At 37.1% G+C, this 21,092-nt stretch overlaps 1 protein-coding gene across 2 annotated transcripts in view; it reads left to right on the forward strand.

Annotated features, from left to right (window-relative positions):
- NDUFS1 (NADH:ubiquinone oxidoreductase core subunit S1) overlaps nucleotides 1–16,180 on the forward strand; it is a 29,892-nt gene extending 13,712 nt beyond the window's left edge. For both annotated transcript variants that reach the window (XM_077770179.1, XM_077770178.1), the window contains exons 11-19: nucleotides 206–351; nucleotides 1,259–1,387; nucleotides 2,343–2,472; nucleotides 5,876–6,036; nucleotides 8,973–9,127; nucleotides 10,936–11,111; nucleotides 11,676–11,810; nucleotides 11,914–11,986; nucleotides 13,756–16,180. In XM_077770179.1, coding sequence (XP_077626305.1) covers nucleotides 206–351; nucleotides 1,259–1,387; nucleotides 2,343–2,472; nucleotides 5,876–6,036; nucleotides 8,973–9,127; nucleotides 10,936–11,111; nucleotides 11,676–11,810; nucleotides 11,914–11,986; nucleotides 13,756–13,847 — 1,197 coding nt within the window. In that variant the 3' untranslated portion in view covers nucleotides 13,848–16,180. The remainder of the gene's footprint in view (nucleotides 1–205; nucleotides 352–1,258; nucleotides 1,388–2,342; nucleotides 2,473–5,875; nucleotides 6,037–8,972; nucleotides 9,128–10,935; nucleotides 11,112–11,675; nucleotides 11,811–11,913; nucleotides 11,987–13,755) is intronic.
- The last annotated feature ends 4,912 nt before the right edge of the window (nucleotides 16,181–21,092 follow it).

Below are 21,092 nucleotides of genomic sequence, written 5' to 3' on the forward strand. Positions count from 1 at the left end.
GGTTGCGGGAGGGGGCATGGGCTGAATGGGTAAGGGGCATTAAGGATTCTACTCTTGAAATCATTGTTGCACTGTATGCTAACTAACGTAGATGTAAATTTTTTAAAAATTAATTTAAAAATAACTGCTTTATTGTTTTGTGTTCTGAGCAGTGGTCTTTGCTGAATGGAGGTGTTTTGGTGATACCCTTTTCATCCATTTCTAGTTGAGGAGTGTTCAAGGCAAGGATGTGGCAGCAATTGCAGGTGGCTTGGTGGATGCTGAAGCCCTGGTCGCTCTCAAAGATTTGCTTAATCGAATGGACTCAGACACCTTGTGCACTGAAGAGGTCTTTCCCACTGCGGGAGCTGGGTGAGCAGTAGACGCTAGCATTTACGCTTGCTTTCTTGTTGGTGTTGTGACAGGCTGTGTCTAAATCAGTACATCTGGGCGCCTGGCTGGCTCAACTGGTAGAGCTGGTGACTTTTTTTTTCCCCTAATATTCTTTTTGGAGTTTATTTATTTTGAGAAAGAGAGAGATTGCAAGTCAGGGAGGGTCAGAGAGGGGGGGGGGGAGAGAATACCAAGCAGGTTCTGTGCCATCAGCACAGAGCCTGATATGGGGCTCAGACTTGCAAACTCTGAGACCATCACCCGAGTCAAAGTCAGATGCTTAACCGACTGAGCCACCCAGGCTCCCCACAGGTGACTCTTAATCTTGGGGTTCAGAGTTCGAGCCCATATTGGTGGTAAAGTTTACTTAAAAGGATATATTAAAAAAAAATACATCTATGGCCTCAGTGACTGATATGTGATTGCTTGGATTCTCTATCATAACCCCCAATTTATTTTCACATATATAGACCAAAATCAAGCCAGGAACCATTAGAGAATCCAGTTATCAGTAAGTATCTGAAACTTTGATGTAATTGAGAATACTTCCTGGGGCGCCTGTGTGGCTCAGTCCATTGAGCGTCTGACTTTGGCTTAGGTCACGATCTCACGTTCGTGGGCTTGAGCGTGTTGGGCTCTGTGCTGACAGCTAGCTCAGGGCCTGGAGCCTGTCTTCTGATTCTGTGTCTCCATCTTTCTCTGACCCTCCCCTGCTCACATTGTCTCTCTCTCTCTCTCAAAAATAAATAAAACATTTAAAAAATATATACTTCCTAAGAATTTTTTGTCTGGGAATATTTTGGGTTTGTTGACATGAGAATGTTCCATGGATTGTCATTGTGTATTAGTTTTGAAGTAAACCTGCATTTTAATTTTGTATCTCTAGCACAGATTTGCGTTCCAATTATCTTCTTAATACTACAATTGCTGGTGTGGAAGAGGCAGACGTTGTCCTTCTGGTTGGTACAAATCCACGTTTTGAGGCACCACTGTTTAATGCTAGAATTCGAAAGAGGTTAGTAATAGTTAACGGTTTTAAAAATATTATAATAATTTGTTTTACATTTGAAAAATGACTATTTAGCTGATTCCTAATAGTGTTAGTGGGAATAGGCTCCAGAAGATAATTGGAGGGCTGCTTCTAATAAGTCCATTCCTTCCCTCTTCTCCTGCTGATCTTTTTACTTTATCTTCTTATTTTGAAATAATTCAAGATGCACCAATTTTTTCATAATTTCTTTTTTAATTTTTTATGATGATTTTTTTCCTGCCCAAGATCCAGTTTCAAGTCACATGTTGCAATTAGTGTCATAACTCTTCAGTTTTCTTTTTTGACATTTTCTTTAAGAGCAAGGCCAGATATTTTGTAGAATACCTCCATCTTTTCATATCTTAGAGACTTACAAATAGATTGGCGTAATTTATTGTCTATAATGTGAGACACTGTTGAGAATGAAAGGGAGAATGATTAATTACTCCAGGGTAACAGATGACAACCAGCACTGCCTCAGACAACAATACATGGTCACCACATTTATTACTACTTTAGAAGCACTGGTTCCGTACTTCCCTGTCAAAGAGAATGAATAAATATGAACGATGTTGTTTGTTTTCATAAACTATATTAAAATGGCCTTAATGGATAATTAGATAATTAACTCTTTGATAAGGCAAAATAAAAATTATAAATCATTTATTCTAAAATTAAAGGTTTTATTTATAGGTTGCTTAGGGTTAATTAGTTAACACTGCAAATTAATTCACTGACTTAGCTTAGTGTGAATTTTTGCAGCATTGTTATTTTGAAAAGTATGCAATAAATTATATCTGTTAAGGTTAAATGTTCTGTGAGGGTTTTTGTGCTTTTAACATTTGTAAACGTAAATAAATGTTGCTTGTAGCATTGATGAGACTGATGACTATTCTGATTTAGTAATTTAGCTCTACAAAGTGTGTCATTTTTATTTCAGCTGGCTTCATAATGACTTAAAAGTGGCCCTTATTGGCAGCCCGGTGGATCTCACTTACAGATATGACCATCTGGGAGACTCCCCCAAAATTCTTCAGGAGATTGCTTTGGGTAGCCATCCATTCAGCCAGGTGCTCTCAAGTTATATGTACCTACTTTTGTTGATTTTTAAAGTATTTTTAAAAAGTTAATGTTTTTGTAATAATGATATGTGATTACTGTTAAAAATTACAGCAGTACAAGGGCACCTGGGTGCCTCAGTTGGTTGAGTGTCTGACTTCAGCTCTTGAATTCGAGCCCCGCGTCGGGCTTTGCGCTGACAGCTCAGAGCCTGGAGTCTGCTTCATATTCTGTCTCCCTGTCTCCCTGCCCCTCCCCACCCACACTCTGTCTCTCTCTCTCTCTCTGTCTCTCTCTCAAAATAAACATAATAAAAAATCTAAAATTACAGCAATACAGAAAAGAAAATGGAAGAACGTAAAGCATTACCCCAAATTCCACCAACCCAAATAAGTATTGATGAAAAATCATAATCATCTCTACTCATATATAGAGCAAGATGGATGAATAGATAGGCAAACAAAGATGAGAACATGTTATACCTGCTGTTTTTATGTATCAGAGTTTAATTTTACTTGAAATTATCGGAAAAGAAATTGAAGTGAAACCGACACAATTCAACTTTAGGAAATCTTTACTTCAAGAGTTATTGTTAAATTTTACCAGTCCTTCCTTACTGAGTACTTTATTTACATGTATCTCATTGCTGTCTGGTATTTATAGGTTTTAATTTACTTTTCCAAGAGGGGTTCATATGTACAGTGTTCTTGCTTGGGAATGTCTGTTTTATTCCTGAAGAGAGCCTTGGCAGGATACAAAGTTCTTGAGCCACGCTCGTTTTTTTGTGTTTTTTTTTTTCCTCTAAGAACTTTATAGACATGGCCTTTTGTTACTGTGGTTAAGTATGATGTCAGTCATATTTCCCCCATCCCTGTCCTAAAATTTTTTTTTTTTAACTGTCTAGGTACTTTTTTTTTTTTAAGTTTTTTTTTTTAGAGAGAGCTTGAGCAGGGTAGGAGCAGAGAGAATAGAGAGAGAGAAAGAGAGAATCTCAAGCAGGGTTCGTGCTGTCAGCACAGAACCCCATGCGGGGCTTGCTCTCAAGAACTGTTNTTATGATGTCAGTCATATTTCCCCCAGCCCTGTCCTAACTTTTTTTTTTTTTAACTGTCTAGGTACTTTTTTTTTTTTAAGTTTATTTATTTAGAGAGAGCTTGAGCAGGGTAGGAGCAGAGAGAATAGAGAGAGAGAAAGAGAGAATCTCAAGCAGGGTTCGTGCTGTCAGCACAGAACCCCATGCGGGGCTTGCTCTCAAGAACTGTTAGATCATGACCTGAGCCAAAATCAAGCATTGGACAGTTAACCAACTGAACCACCCAAGTGTCTCCTAGAAACTTTTTTCTTGATGCTTTATACTTGGATTTTTATCTTTGAAAGTTAATAACTTTGCCAGAATATGTCTTAACAGTGGTGGTTCTCTGTTGCACCTTTCACTGTGAAGATTCCAGGTTCTTTTTATTTTAGTATTTGTGTGTGTATGGAGGAGTAAATGTGCTGATTGGTAAAAATTGTAAGAAGTTTCTGCTTTTCACATAACAGTTCTGGAGGGTAGGCAGTTTGACAGACGATGTGGTTGTCTAAGGATGTCATCATGAAAGGGCATTCCTTCCTGCTTTCCTGTCCTCTGTGCCTTTGCTTACTTGTGTGTGTGTGTGTGTGTGTGCGCGCGCACGTTTCTTCTCATGGTTCCAAGATGGGTGGCCTCTGGCGTAGTCAAGTGGGACAAGGCCCCTAAGCCCAGTTCCTTTGTTTTGAATAGAAAAAACATGATCACTGGGGAACCTGGGTGGCTCAGTTGGTTGAGCACCAGACCTCAGCTCAGGTCCTGGTCTTGCAGTCCATGGGTTCGAGCCCCGCATCGGGCTCTGTGCTGACACCTCAGAGTCTGGAGCCTGCTTCTGATTTTGTGTCTCCCTCTCTCTGCCCCTTCCCCACTCATGCTCATCTCTCTGTCTCTCATAAATAAATAAATGTTAAAAAATTTTTCAGAATGAATAAAGAAAAACATCACAATTGCGGTTACCAAAAATATTAAAAAAATACTTATTTAAAAGTGTCCCTCTTTTCTAACTCTTGTCTCCAAGCCCCAGAAGATGACCAGTGTGTTTTTTTACTGTGCTAAATTTAAGTCTATTCTCTGTTAGGGATGTGCTCTTACTTAAGAACTCCTAACAAAAAAAGAAAGAACCAACGAAGCAGATACTGTATCCCCTCTTGTATCTTTTTTCTGTCCTTTTCCCTATGTTCTTCCCTTGTTTTTTAGTTTGCTTTATATGATTTCCTATACCCTGTCTTTCTTGTCCCTATATTTGAAGTCATGTTTTATTATTATTTTTTTTAATGTTTTATATATTTCTGAGAGACAGCATGAGCATGGGAGGGTCAGAGAGAGAGGGAGACACAGAATCTGAAACAGGCTTCAGGCTCTGAGCTGGCAGTCAGCACAGAGCCCGATGCGGGGCTTGAACCCACGAACCGTGAGATCCTGACCTGAGCCGAAGTGGGACACTTAACCAACTGAGCCACCCAGGCGCCCCTGTTTTATTTTGCTTTTTATTGTTTCTGGAATGGTGTTCATCTCTAATTTGTTTCTCTTTCAGTTCTTTCCGGAGTTCTGTGACAAAAATCTATTGTATGATACTCTCTGTTTTGTCACTGTTTTAGTTATTCTTTTCAAGTGAGAGTATGTTTTTCATTTTCTCTGAGGGTATTAAAAACTATTTCTGTTACACTTCACATTTTCTTGGGAAATTCTTGTGATAAATGTCCTCTTGTAGTATGTACGTGCAATTCTCGTGCTGATTCTTTGATTTGGGTCATGTATTTATTGAGGAATGATGTAGAGTGTGGACAGGAGAGTGAGCTGTATAGTTTTCAGCTTTTAATTTTTCTATCCTCCCCCAAATCTGTGATTTCCTTTGCTTTTGGCATGCACTCCCCTTTATGTTTTGATGTTTGGGAAGCAGAGCCCTTAAAGTCTTCAGTACTCTGCATTGTATCCTAGTAACCATTGCTTTCCCTTTCTTTTCCTCCTTGTCTGGAGCACAGGGAGTAGGTACTTGAGTGGGATTTTTCCTGTTAGTACCAACTGAATCTCTGTAGGGACATTGCCTGGTTTTTCTGGGACATCCCCATAATCATTCTGACCAGAGGATATTTGGGAAAGGCTTTCATTCTCAATACTTAGTATTAGAAAATCTATGTTATCTAATTCTCATTTAGCCATTTCACAGGAGCATTGGCAACATGTTTTTGGTTAAATCTGGTTGTATGTATGTCTATATGTTGACTAGTAAAAATCAAAGACATTCTACATTAAAACCTAAACTTGGAACAACATATTGTAGATGTGAATCTGATTAGATTTCGTTGATGGTTAAGATTTTTTTAATCAAAATTCTTTTTTATAAGTAGGTATTACACGAAGCTAAAAAGCCAATGGTGGTTTTAGGCAGTTCTGCCCTCCAAAGAAATGATGGGGCAGCAATTCTTGCAACTGTTTCCAACATTGCTCAAAAGATTCGGATGAGTAGTGGTGTTACTGGTGATTGGAAAGTTATGAATATCCTTCATAGGTATGTTGAGTAATTGTTTTTATATACTGTAAAATTCAAGTAATTTGTGTACATGTGTTCTGTTTATGCTGTCACATTTAGATTTACAAACAGCTTAATATTTAACAGCATCTCAGTAGCAGATGCAAAGTAGATTAAACACCTTTACTTTCTGTGTGAGAGACCCCAAGGTAATAAATAATATTTATTCTAAGTATTTGAAATAGCAATACTGACAAAATTTTGAAAATCTGTATCCTATTAGTATTCCTTGGTTCAATTGCAACAAGTCCTCTTGTTACCTTTGTTGAACCAAGGTATACTACTAATAAAAATACTCAGTGTTTTTTCATCCTTTCATTTAATGTTTAAGGAGGGTCTCCTGTAATCCCAGTTTTGTCACTGAGAATGACCTGACACATTGTGTATGTGTCTGCCTGCTTATCCTTTGGGTTCCTGATTTTTGAGGTTCCTTATTTTTGATATTAGAAAAAAATTCTACCAGAATCTAAGTGGTTGACACTCGGCTGTCATGCCTTTGCTTGGGAATATCATAGGTACACTCCATTTTCAAATTGAAATGATTTGATTTTTTTTTTCTTTTAAGCTCAGGAAAAGCTTATTGGTTTACTTAGTTACTTGCTCTCATGCAGGAGCTTCTTTTGTTATGCATTGGTGGCCTTCAGACTTTGGTTCTTTTCTCATAATTTTTCTCCTTTCCTTTTTCTCTGGGTTTAGAGAAGATGTCTTTTTTTTTTTTTTAATGTTTTATTTATTTTTGAGCGAGAGAGAGCCCGTGTGAGCAGGGAAGAGTCAGAGAGGGAGAGGGAGACACAGAATCCAAAGACAGGCTACAGGCTCTGAGCTAGCTGTCAGCACAGAGCCCAACACAGGGCTCAAACCCACGAACCGTGAGATCATGACCTGAACTGAAGTCGGACACTTAACCAACTGAGCCACCCAGGTGCCTCCCCCCCCCTTTTTTTTAAGTTTATTTATTGGGATGCTTAGGTGGCTCAGTTGGCTAAGTGGGCGGCTTCATCTCAGGTCATGATCACAGGATTTGTGGGTTTGAGCCCCATGTCAGGCTCTGTACTGACAGCTCAGAGCCTGGAGTTTGCTTTGGATTCTGTGTCTCCCTCTCTCTCTGACCCTCTTCCATTCATGTTCTTTCTTTCTCTCAAAAATAAATAAACTTCAAAAAAAGTTACTGATTTTGAGAGAGAGAATGCAGATGGGGTAGGGGCAAAAAGAAGGAGATTCAGAATCCTAAGCAGACCGCGCATTGCCAACACTGAGCCCGACATGAGGCTTGAAGTCACTAATAGCGAGACCATGACCTGAGCTGAAACCAAGAGTCCAATGCTTAACCAACTGAGCTATCCAGGCACCTCTAGAGAAAATTTCTTAAATTTTGTTCCATCAGTTTGTCGGTTTTCATTCTAGAGACTACTAACATTGATGTAATTTTTAATTTATTAACCTTGTTTTTCACTTCATATTAAAAGACTTCCTTTCTATGAAAGTTCATTTTAGTTTATTAGGACGTATCTTTTATTGCAAAGGTAAACTTAGGCTTCCTCGGTTTATTTTTTGGGATGAGGTTGACTCTGTCATAAGTTAATGTGAGTCTCTGCCCAGATCTTTGAGAGAGAGAGATACTAAGACTCATACTGAGGGACATTAAAAATTACTATTGGGGTAATAGTAGTTTTGAGTTAGTTTTGAAATTGGGAAGTATGAGTCTTCCAACTTTGCTTACTTTCATGATAGGTTTGGCTATTCTGGGTCCTTTGCAAACCACGTGAATTTTAGGATCAGCCTGTCAGTTTCTGTAAAGTATTCAGCTAGGATTTTTGATAAGGATTCCACTGAATCTATAAGTTCAGTTGGGGAGTATTAACAGTATTAAGTCTTCCAATCCATGAACATGTGATATGGGATGTCTTTCCGTTTAGTAAGGTCTTCTTCAGTTTCCTTCAAAGTTGTTTTATAGTTTTCACTGTGTAAATTTGATAACTTTTTTAAATGTTTCATTCTTTTGATGTTACCCAGTTTGGCAGAGTAGTAGCATCTGGTAGGAGTTGGTTTGACCTGCTCTTCTCTGCAAACAAATAGGTAAAACACCAACCTGCTTTATATATAGTAGGTCCTCAGAATGGCTACTATTTCTTGAAAGAAAGTCAACAGTAGCAAATTAGCTGAAGACTTCCAGTTGTTCGGAGTATAGTTATTCCCAACTTCTTTTTTTAAAGGGCTATTTTCTGCTTATAAGAGTAGTATATGTTCATAGAAAGAACTCCATGAGGACACACACCAATGAACTAATTATAGTTTTCTCCAAGTTACAGTTTTATGAGTGCTGTTTTAATTTCTCCCTTTTGGTTATCAAAATCATCTAAGTTTTATCTAACGACTATTTTTTGGCTTACTGTGTTAACTGAGAATCAATTTTAGGACAGTTTCAATTGGAATAATGTTTCCAGAATTATTCCATTAATTCTGAGCATCTTGTTTCTTTGTTTGGCATTCTTAAAATAGTAAAAAACTACTGTTTCTGGTTTTGACTTCTATTTTAAAATGGGTAAAGAAGATGAGGGAAGGGGTGCCTGGGTGGCTTAGTCGGTTAAGCATCCGACTTTCGCTTAGGTCATGATCTCGCGGTTTGTGGGTTTGAGCCCCGCGTCGGGCTCTGTGCTGACTGCCAGCTCAGAGCCTGGAGCCTATTTCAGAGTCTGTGTCTCCCTCTCTCTCTGACCCTCCCCTGCTCACGCTGTCTCTCTCTCTCCTAGAAATAAAAAAAAAAAAAAAGAACATTTAAAAAAAAAAAAAGAAGATGAGGGAAGGTCTTTGTCATCATTGACTAGAAAAGAGATTAAGTATCATTTCAAGAATCACATTTAAATTTTTATAATTATAACACTGCAGGTGTGTTAAAAATCTAATTGTTTTTACAGGATTGCAAGCCAAGTAGCTGCTTTGGACCTTGGCTATAAACCTGGGGTGGAAGAAATTCGTAAGAGCCCTCCCAAAGTGTTATTTCTCCTGGGAGCAGATGGAGGTTGTGTCACTCGACAGGATTTGCCAAAGGATTGTTTTATTATTTATCAAGGTAAGTAGCATCTGTGACACCAGAAACAGAAGAGAATCGAATATTGTGTAGATTAGAAACTGTATGGCAATATATTTAGTGGATTGAATATTTTCCACTTCGAGCCATTAGCACAGAACCCTACGTGGGGCTCAGTCCCACGAACTACAAGATCTTGACCTGAGCTGAAGTTGGATGCTTAACTGACTAAGCCACTAGGTGCCCCTCAATATTTTTTTAAAAACCAAATCATAGGTTTTATTAGTTACATAGTTGATACTGCTATTGAGAATTGTTACCTAGAGAAAAAAAAAAATTATTACCCGGGGCACCTGGCTGGCTCGTTCAGTAGAGCATCTGACTGTAGATCTCAGAGTTGTGGGTTCAAGCCCTATTTTGGGTGTAGAGGTCACTTCAAAAAAATTATTACATAGGGGTGCCTGGGTGGCTCAGTTGGTTAAACATCCGACTTCAGTTCAGGTCATGATCTTGCAGTCTGTGAGTTTGAGCCCCACATTGGGCTGTATGCTGACAACTCAGAGCCTAGAGCCTGCTTTGCATTCTGTGTCTCCCTCTCTTTCTGCCCCTCCCCTGCTCGTACTCTCTCTTGCTCTCTCTCTCAAAAATAAATAAATATTTTAAAAAATTAAAAAAAATTACTACCTGATGATAACTAATAACAAAGAATTAAAAGAAATCTAAATGCTTCAGTGACAGGAATGGTTAAATTAAGGTTTATTTATATGGTTAAATATTATATAACACTAAAATTCTGCTTTTCAAAGAACATTTAGCATTATTATATAATTAGAGGAAAGCACTTTTATACGAACAGTGTAAAAAGTTTAAAAGTCATGAGTATTATGTTATAGAACATTTAATGAAATATTTGACAGTACTCCCTTGGCTTCTTTGTGTTTGACTCATTTTCTTGAACACTTACTCATAAATGTAATCAAGTTTCCTTGGAATAAACGGAGTCCAGGTATTCCTGGATATTTTACAGGGGAAAGTATTACATAACTCTCTACTTCATTTTACACAAACACCATAAATTTATTAATTAGCTTTTTATTGCTATGGCACATAAAAAGCATTATATAATATTTTATATCTTTTGTTTGATAAAACTAAAGCAAGATGCATAAATTACATCCAGTTCCTAATCCTATCCGGAGATGATCATTGATGATGGTTTTGAAATGTGTGCTTCCTATATTTTTCTGTGTATATAGAAAAATGAGATTAGACTCTAAATATTGTTCTGTAACTTTCATTTAATTCAAGTTTTTTTTTCCCTTCTAACAGTTTTGTTAAACTATTAAAACTTTCATTATACTATTTCAGTCTTTCAGTAAACTATTTTGTATAATTTTCTGTTTATGGTCTTTTCAGTATTATCACTGTTATTCCTGTCCTACATCTTTGTTCCTCTACTGTTTCAGTCTACTTTACCAATTCCACTAACATACATCTGAGCACTTCCACTTCGTAATTATCAAGAGGAATAATATACCTAGTTGCCCATAATAATGTATGTATGATATACATATTTCTGTATTTGCAAAAAATAATCTGGGAAGACACATAGCAAATGTTTATCAGTAATTTCTTTTGGGAAGGGAGTTGAATTGTGGGCAGTGTGGGCTTTTTATTCCAGAAAGTTTTTATATTGTTTTATATATTTAATTTGGTAAACAATTTTGTAATCCTTTTTTTTTTAACACTTTTTAAATTCTTAGATATAAAAAGGGTATCTTCTGTGTTCATGTATGATACCTAATCAGTTTTTTACTAAAATATGGTTTACATTTTCCATTTTTTCACAGGACATCATGGTGATGTTGGAGCTCCAATGGCTGATGTTATTCTTCCGGGCGCTGCTTACACAGAAAAGTCTGCCACTTATGTGAACACTGAGGGCCGAGCTCAGCAGACAAGAGTAGCAGTGACACCCCCTGGCTTGGCAAGAGAAGACTGGAAAATTATAAGAGCCCTCTCTGAGGTATTTGTTCTTCGTGATGTTGCTAAAGGGATGTTTGAATTGTTCGCTTGACAGACTGATTTTCAAAGTCAAGGAAGATGCAAGTCTGAAGTGCAGAGATGATTTAAATAATCTCTGTTGGAAAAATGTGTTCCGAAAATGGGGGTTTGATATTGGTGTTTTTAGTTTTGGGTTGTTTTTTGCCTAAAAATACTTTCTAGCTCTTTTTATTGTAAAAAAAAAAAAAAATCATGAGATTTAAAATAGTACACAGTTGTCTGTAGATTTTGTTTATGATCAATATCAGGTTAGCAAAAGCGTTCAGATTAAGCATACCATTATTTCTTTAATCATTTATTTCATAATCAGTCCAATTTCTAAAGAGAAATTACTAGTGTACTGACAGATGTTTATGAATTAGAATTTTTGGCCATTGTGTTCTCCACTTAACCACTTAATACACATGCTAATGAACAATAGAAATTTCATTGGCACAACATTATTTCACTATAGTTGCAATTATGTATGATTTGAATTTTTAAGTACTAAAGCTTTATGTCAAATTTGGGGACCTGAAATTTATAGATTGCAGGTATGACTCTTCCATATGATACTCTGGATCAAGTAAGGAACAGATTGGAGGAAGTCTCTCCGAATCTTGTCCGATATGATGATGTCGAAGGAGCCAATTATTTCCAGCAAGCAAATGAGCTCTCCAAGGTAAAAACTTAACCTGTATGCAGTTTTCTTAATAGTGTATCCTCTGGCGTTAGTTAATTTTCAATTCTATGGTTGATCTCATACGTTTTTCTTTTTTTTGTAGCTAGTGAACCAGCAACTTCTTGCTGACCCGCTGGTTCCACCTCAGCTGACAATAAAAGACTTCTACATGACAGGTACGCATTTGTCGGCATGCCTGCCAAATATGAGGGGTGGAAAGGTAGAAGATCACCTAAGTTAGCATTATGATTCCAACGTCTTGGGGCGCCTGGGTGGCTCAATTTGTTAAATGGCTGACTTGATTTTGTCTCAGCTCGTGATCTCATGGTTCTCACAGCACAGAGCCTACTTCAGACCCTCTGTCTCCCTCTCTCTGCCCCCTCCCACTCATCCTCTCCCTTTGTTTCTCTCAAAATAAACGGATGTTTAAAAAAATGATTCCAACCTGTTATTGAGAATATTTGATGTTTTTTATTTAATTTTTAAAAATTTTCAAACATCAGAAATAATGTCATTTATATATTGTCTGATTTTACTCTTCATTTTTTTTTTCTGAAATGTAAGCATTTTTAAATAGAAAATTTTACTGTTGGGTATAAAAATCACTGTATATTAATTTAGAGAGCATTTTTTTAAGTGACAGACAAAATTGCGAAGGTTTTTCTGAAAATATATTAGAAACATCAAAACATTTAAATATGACTCCTGTTAAATAGTGCTTCTGATATACATGGTTAGGAATGTTTTTAAGGAATGCACACTTACTGAAACTTCTTTACTGCAAATCTTACACTTGGTATAAAATAACACCTGGTGGGGTGCGTGGGTGGCTCATTCAGTTAGGCATCCGGCTTCGGCTTGGGTCATGATCTCATAGTTTGTGGGTTTGGGCCCCACATCGGGTTCTGTGCTGGCAGCTTAGAGCCTGGAGCCTGTTTCGGATTCTGTGTCTCCCTCTCTCTCTGCCCCTCCACACTCATGTTCTGTCTCTCTCTGTCTCAAAAATAAATAAAAACTATTAAAAAAATTTTTTTAAATAACACCTGGTAATCTGTGTTATGAGGTAATTTATAAATGATTTTAAATAACTATCTAAAACAGATAGTGTATTTTTTAATTTTTTAAGTTTGTATCTAAGATTATTTTAAATTATTTTTTAGTTATGTTTGTTATAGAATGCATACTTAAGCCCAAAGAGCAAAGAACAATTACTATGATCCCACTATCCAGAAAAATAACTACATTTATTTTTTTTAACATTTTGTCAGTCATCTAGGGGTATACACATATATTTATTTAATCAAAAGATAACGATTATTCATTTGCTGGTTAGAGGGGTTGACATCTTTATTGAAATATTCACATACTGCGAGATTCACTCATAAAGTATACAATTCGGTGGATTTTTGTACACATACTACTTTATAAACTTTTTTCCATAATATTTTGCACATATTTTACTTGTTTTTAATACTTTTCCATAATATTTTTAATGGTTGCATACTGACACATTGTATGGCTGTGTATAATTATTACTATTATTTTCGGTTTATTTTGAGACAGAGAGAGCATGTACAAGTAGAGAGAAACAATGAATCCCAATTTGTGCTGATAGCACAGAGCCTGACATGGGGCTGGATCCCATGAACCTGTGAGATTATGACCTGAGCCAAAATCAAGAGTTGGAAACTTAACTGAGTGAGCAACCCAAGTGCTCCATGGCTATATATAATTATTTAATCATTCCTAGGAGTAATTATTAAAAACATGTATTAGCTAATAAGGGACTTATCTTCTGAATATGTTGCTCTCACATTATATATATAATTGCATAGAGGTTTATAGTCTTTTTTTGTTATTTCTGAATATATGCAACAAGAAAGTTTTACTGTGTGCTTTTTAAAAAATTGTATTATCAAAATGCACTTTTAAAAATATTTTTCAGACTCAATTAGCAGAGCCTCACAGACCATGGCCAAATGTGTCAAAGCAGTCACAGAAGGTGCCCAAGCAGTAGAGGAGCCATCCATATGCTGAAACATCTACTAGGAACCCCGTTTTGTTACAAATAATTAATGGACAATTATGTTGGAGTGATCTCCTACAGGTTTATCTCTTTAAAAAATAATCTGAGTGATGTAATATTTAAGGTCGTACCATGCTTATTTGAAAATGATACTGCAATTAGTAGTAAATGTTGACGTTTTGGAAACATTTATGTGTTGTGTGTAAACATTGTTAAATAGTTTAATGAACATATTTACAGATGCTCTTTCACATAAAAGCATTGGTAATCTTTGTGACACATACAAAGAAAATCCTTAAAATAAGAGTTTTTGTTTATTTGCATTTATCATTTATGTTTGTAAAATGGTCCTTCCATTAGGACCCACTGTTTTCCAGTGCTAAAGAAAAGATCTGAGCGTTCTGTCAAGCTGGGTAAACAGAAAATACATATATAAATATAATCCTACATCAGATATGGTCTTAAATAATTATAACTAATAATCATAATAACGGTAGATAATGATTATTCAGCTTTTTCTGTGTGCTGAGCACTCTGGTTTTATGTGTATTGTCTTGTTTTGGCCTGGTTACAACTCAGTGAGATAGTGTTCTCTCATTTTACAGATGAAGAAACCGAAGCCTAGGGATATTTGGTCACTTGCCCAAGGTCACAGCAAAGTCAAGGACTCAAGCTTAGTTCTGACTCCACAGCCCATTGTTCTTTCCTGCTACACATAATTCCCTCCCATTAATACAGATCCTATAGATTGTTACTTCTAAGAATTAGCGTTGAGAAGCTTAATGGATGGTCCATTTTTCTGTTTTCTCTTGAATCTGTTTCTATGTCATGGCGAATTATGTGACATTTTTCTTTGTGTAAGAGATTATGCACACACATACACCACTAGCATGAAGGAGTTAAGAGATATAATTTAGATCTTTATTGTACCATATTCATTATATTATATTAATACCATCTGTAATTTTAAATGAACTAAATTATTACAATAATAGAAAAAAAACAAAGCTTTCATAATTTTCGTTGTCAAAATAATAGGGAGGTAAAAATTTTACAGTTAATCTAGGAGATAAGCTAAAGCCATATTAAATTTTTTTCACAACCTAAGGTCAGGATCCTTTTGCTTTATAATCCTTATTCCTGTTTTCACTAAAGACTTAGCCCAATTCTTAGATGCAATATTCTTGATACAATAATATTTTTAAAATAATAGTAAGTCATTGATACTTTATCTTCAAAAATTGTACAAAATTTGTCACCTGTAACAGCTTTTTCAGAACTTTATCTCCTTTAGTGATACATTATGAAATGTATTTTGGTTGAAGTACTTAAAATTCTAAGTTGCCTGAAATTGTACAAATTCTTGCTGAAAGCTTTTGAATTTAGCACACACTTTCTGCCCGTTTCTTCTTTACCCCTTAGCACTATAGCTGACCTTGAGGGGGCATATGCTGCCAGTTTTGTATTTTAACAGTACTTTTCAGTGAATGTTTGTAGATTTCATAGGTTTGTTGGTGAGGGAACATTGTGTTCAAGTGGAGAGGAGGTGACATATTACAACCAAAATGGTGCAGCATCCTTGGGCTGCCATCTAGGCAGTGTGTGTTGAACTTGTAATTCCATAAATACCCTGTCTGGGGTAAGCAGTGGTCAATAAAATTGGCTCGTTTTCACATAAAGTAATAAGGCAATCCTGTCTAATGAGTGCCTATTAATCATGTAATGCTTGATAGTAAAGTTATTGTGGACATAAACATTAAGGGTGGTTGCTAGGAAAAAAAAGATTTTCTGAAGAAGAGCTCCCAGATAGAAGAGAAAACATATAGATGAGACTAACCTGAGTCAGCAATGAGAAGGTCTACAAAGGTCTACAAAGTCTACAAAGGCTCAAGGCCAAGTCCCTTTGGGTGAAGGAAAAAGTCTGAAAATACCCAGGAAAAATGATACTCATTTACACTTGATCTTAGCCAGAAGGCTAAGAAGCAATGGGAAGAATAATATAATTTAAAGAGGACCTTCTAAATATGTATCACTAAAGCTTGAAGTACATTATGTTTAATTTTCACAAAAAACCTGCAACTAATAGGTTTTGAGATCCAGGAAATATCAACTAACTTGCTTAAACCTACAGAGTTAGAGTCTAAAGGTAAGGGAGTTTAAATTTGAGATATTTTTATTGTCCCATGTTGCCTCAAATATAAACATTTTGGATAGTTACGAAACTTGAATACATGTACAAGTAAAATCTAAATGCCTAAGCTCCATACAGAATGCTCTCCAAATTTATTGTGAATTGTATTATAACAAATACATTAATAAAAAGTATTATGCCTTCATAATTATATCCAGTATAGTACAGTCATTATTGTTTGTTGAGTTGTTTATTTTTTTTTTTACAAATAGTTTATTGTCAAATTAGTTTCCACGTAACANGTTGTTGAGTTGTTTAAACACCACTTCTTGCCAGGTCTGACAGATCTAGTTCAACTTTGGAAATGTATTTAGAAAAATTTTAATATTATTTGTTTGTAAAATGGGGATAAAAATCGAATAATTTTGTATTTACCTCTAACCTAAAAGAGTTGTTATTAGGAGGTCAGAAAACCTATGAAAATCTTAGCTTACTTCCCGACACATGGTAAGTGTTCAATGTGCTCAATATCTGAAGACCATTATTAGAGGAAAACGTGTACTCAGTATTTTGCTCACAATTTTGGAGGTTGCCACTAACCATACATGGGAGTTCCTTTTTTTTAATTTTTTTTTTTAAGCTCTATGCCGTGCCCAACATGGGGCTCGAACTCATAAGAGATCAGGAGTCACTCTACTGACCAAGTCAGCCAGGCACCCCTATGAGAGTTCTTAATCCTAAAATTAAAAGTCCCCATTCTAAATGAATCAAGTGAAAAACTCAAACTATTGATTGTGAGAGAAAGTCATGCCTAATATAATCTCCAGCTTATATTTTTCTAAAGAAATGCATTCCTTTTCTAAGGTTCCAAGAAATTAAATGACTTACCAAGGTCAACCTAGTCAACAAAACACTGCTACTACAGACCAGCCACCAAGGTTGTGAAAATGTATTATGCAGAACTCTGTGTTTCTTCTGATGGACTTTTACCAGTCAAGTAGATTTACTGAGTGTTGGGTTCTGACCCTTAAAAGAGATTACTTCTAAGAGCAAAACCATATCAGAAGAGGGGAAGAATATTTGCTAGTAAAGTAAGGGTAGTAAGATAGATAGATGGAGTAAGAGAGAGGGTCAGAGCAATTGACGGGCACAAAGGGAGCCAGTGGCTCCTTTTGGCAACATAAGCTGGCTAACATGCACTCAGCCTTATTGTTACTCTAACCAGTTATGCTCCTGCTATAACACATAAGGAGAAAAGAAGTAAAGCAGTGCTAAGAGGTGTTTTTTAAAAATGTTAACATGTCATGACTACTGTTAAGACGTCCCTGGTAATATTACAAATCTCTTGTTAGAAAAGGTCTGGTACGGTTGTGAAAATGAGGGCTCAAATAGAAATTATGATATACGTGAGTATTACAAGCTATTTTCTAGGACATTTTGTGAGGCTAGTCGTATCTTAGCATTGGCAGACTTTATGTTTGTGATTGAATCAACTTTTGAAAACGAGTGTGAAAAAATCTGATGAAGTTCTGTTGAAAAAAAAATTGAATATAGACAAAAATGGCCACCATTGAATAATGATGAAGACAGTTGATAACTGCCTAATAGTTTTTTAATAACCAATATTAAAAAAGTTTTTTTTTATGTTTTATTTATTTCTAGGAGAGAGAGAGAGAGAGACAGCGCGAGCAGGGGAGGGTCAGAGAGAGAGGGAGTCACAGACTGAAACAGGCTCCAGGCTCCGAGCTGACAGTCAGCACAGAGCCGACGCGGGGCTCGAACCCACGAACCGCGAGATCATGACCTAAGCGAAAGTCGGACGCTTAACCGACTAAGCCACCCAGGTGCCCCATAACCAATATTTTAAATATCGTTAACAATTGCGTAGTACTTTAATTCGTTTGCTTATTTAATTTAGCCCAAGAGACAGTGCTAAGGAGAAAATTATGACTAGATCTCCGGTCTAGATTTTAAGAGAACCAGGATCATGGAACAAAATACCTTTTGCTTAAAGTATTTGTGGATTTTACCATTGAAAAATTTAAAGGATTTATTTACCTATGACTGATATTCAAAATCTTTGACATCTTAAAAAAAATATTTGACATCTTCATATTCAAAAAAAATTTTTTTTAATGTTTTATTTATTATTGAGACAGAGAAATAGAACACGAGCAGGGGATGGTCAGAGAGAGACGGAGACATAGAATTGGAAGCAGGCTCCAGGCTCTGAGCTGGCAGCACAGAACCTGATGTGGGGCTCAAACTCAAGAACCATGAGATCAATGACCTGAGCCGAAGTCGGCCACTTAACTGACTGAGCCACCCAGGCGCCCCTGACATCTTAATATTTTTTAAATAACTTACACTACAAAACATGTTGATATTGAAAAAAATGACAAATGTGTGCTTTAGGACTACTCATTAGTTTACAATATTTAATTTGAATTGATATGTAAAGAGATCAAAAGATGAATAACATTTATTTGGAAGCATATAATTTTGGATCTGAAAAGGGCTGTAGGAAGAAATCTAATATTACATGTGAATTTTATAATTGTGGAGATAGAGAATTAAGGACAAATTATAGGCAGTTTTTTTATTTGAAAGAGCCCTTTTTTTTTTTACTATTATTTATTTTTAACATTCATTTTTGAGAGAGACAGAGTGTGAGTGGGGGAAGTACAGAGAAAGGGAAACACAGAATCTGAAGCAGGCTCCAGGCTCTGAGCTGTCAGCACAGAGCCTGACATGGGGCTCGAACCCACAAGCTGTGTAATCATGACCTGAACCAAAGTTGGGTACTTAACCAATTGAGCCACCCAGGTGCCCCAACACTCTTAGCATTTAAATGAAGAATATGTAGGGGCGCCTGGGTGGCTTAGTCGGTTAAGCGTCCGACTTTCGCTTAGGTCATGATCTCGCGGTTCGTGGGTTCGAGCCCCGCGTCGGGCTCTGTGCTGACTGCCAGCTCAGAGCCTGGAGCCTGTTTCAGTCTGTGACTCCCTCTCTCTCTGACCCTCCCCTGCTCACGCTCTCTCTCTCTCTAGAAATAAATAAAAAAAACCTTAAAAAAAATAAAAATAAAAAAAAATAAATGAAGAATATGTAGGGGCACCTGGGTAATTCAGTCAGTTAAGCATTGATTTCAGCTCAGGTCATGATCTAGTGGTTCATGAGTTCAAGCCCCACGTTGGGCTCTGTACTGACAGCTCAGAGCCTGGAACCCACTTGGGATTCTGGGCTTCCCTCTCTCTCTTCCCCTACCCTGCTCGCACTCTGTCTGAAAAATAAACATTAAAAAAATTTTTTTTATTAATGAATATGTAGTAAAACAAAACATCAAAGTTGGTGACAACTAAAAATAGCATGATACACAATTAAGTGCATGTTATGTGAGGTAGGCAGCCTCGAAGATGACCCCCATGTTGCCTGCCTGTCGGGATTCATGCCCTTATGTCCTTCTGTAATCCCTTCTCCTTATGTGTTGGCTGGACTTACTGATTCACTTGTAATCAGTAGATAAGTCCCTGCTGAGATTAGTTTTTAAAAGACTGGCTTTCATCTTGGGTGTTCTCTGATTCTCTCCCTCTCAGATCACCGTCCGCCATGTTGAGAGGACACATACACCACCTATGAAAAGGACCATGTGCTAAGGAGCCAGCAATCAACAGCTAAGGATTCAGCAACCATGTGAGTGAGCTGAGTCCTTTGGTCCCCAGTTGAGCTGACTATAACGCATAGACTTCTAGATTTTTGATACACAGAAACTGAGGTACTAAATTTTTGTTGTTTTTAGCCACTAAGTTTTGGGTTATTTTATTATGCAATAATAGATCACTAATATGCTGTAATTATAACCTAGCAAAAGCATATGGTAGGATGACTCACATACAGTGATCCATGTGGGAGTATAAAGGCCTGACCTTCTAGATCCACTGGAGAACAACTCTGGAGGGCTATCTTAGATCCTAGCTCCTAAGCTCTCTGTGGAGTTGGAGGAGATTGTCATTGGGCCTGCATTGCAGCTCACCTTTTCCTTCTGGCCATTTCTGTTTTCTTTCCCTCCTTACAGATATTGACCTCCAGGAAACTCCTTAATAAATATTCTGTACACTAAACTCTTCTCAGAGTCTGCTACCTGGGGAATCCAACCCGTGATAGCCATCCGAAATATCTGTGTATCCTAGATAGCTGCTCCAGTTATCAGCCATTAAGACATGGGTGAGAGACAGGAAGTGGAGTTTTATTTTATTTTATATTTTATTATTTTATTTTCTAGAGAGAGTGTGTGTGAGCAGGGAGGAGGGGAAGAGAGAGAGAAAATCTCAAGCAGGCCCCACGCTCAGTCAGCATAGAGCCCGAGGTGGGGCTGGATCCCACAACACTGGAATCATAATCTGAGACAAAATCAAGAGTTGGATACTCAAGACCAAGCCACCCAGGCACCTGCCCTTTAACATTTATTGACATGACTTAGAAATTGCATCATTTCCACTCATATATCATAGACTGTAGGCTTATAGCCACATTCACCTGCAAGAGAGGAGGCTGGGAAGTATAACTTCTAGTTGTATAGCCATCTACCCACTAGAACAGAGATTGCTTTTTTTTAAGTTTATTGATTTATCTTTGAGGGAGCACGAGCAGAGGAGGGGCAGAGAAAGAGAATCCCAAGCAGTCCCCACACTGTCCACTCAGAGCCTAATGTGGGGCTTGATCCCACGAACCATGAGATCCTGATTTGAGCTGAAATCAAGAGTCAGATGCTTAACCAACTGAGCCACCCAGGCACCCCTAAAACAATTCTAAGAGAAGGTGTTCTAGTTATTTTTGCTGTGTAACGAACTACCCTAAAACTTAATTATGTAAAACAACAACTATCTTAACTATGCTCATGAGATGATTCCATGAGTCCAAATACAGAAAGGGCACAGCAGAGATGGGGGCGACCAATGTGTGTGTTCTGTAAGGCTGGAACCTCGGCTGGATGACTGGAAGACTCAGTTCCCAGGTAGCGTCTTCACTCACAAGTTTGGCTCCTGGGCTGGAATGCTAGAAGGACAGTTTCAGATGAGATTGTCTTCCAGAGCATCCACCTGTTCAGCATGACAGTGTCAGGATA

Source organism: Crocuta crocuta, unplaced genomic scaffold (genome assembly GCF_008692635.1).
Source record: "Crocuta crocuta isolate KB4526 unplaced genomic scaffold, BGI_CrCroc_1.0 scaffold478, whole genome shotgun sequence".
Lineage (NCBI taxonomy): Eukaryota > Metazoa > Chordata > Mammalia > Carnivora > Hyaenidae > Crocuta > Crocuta crocuta.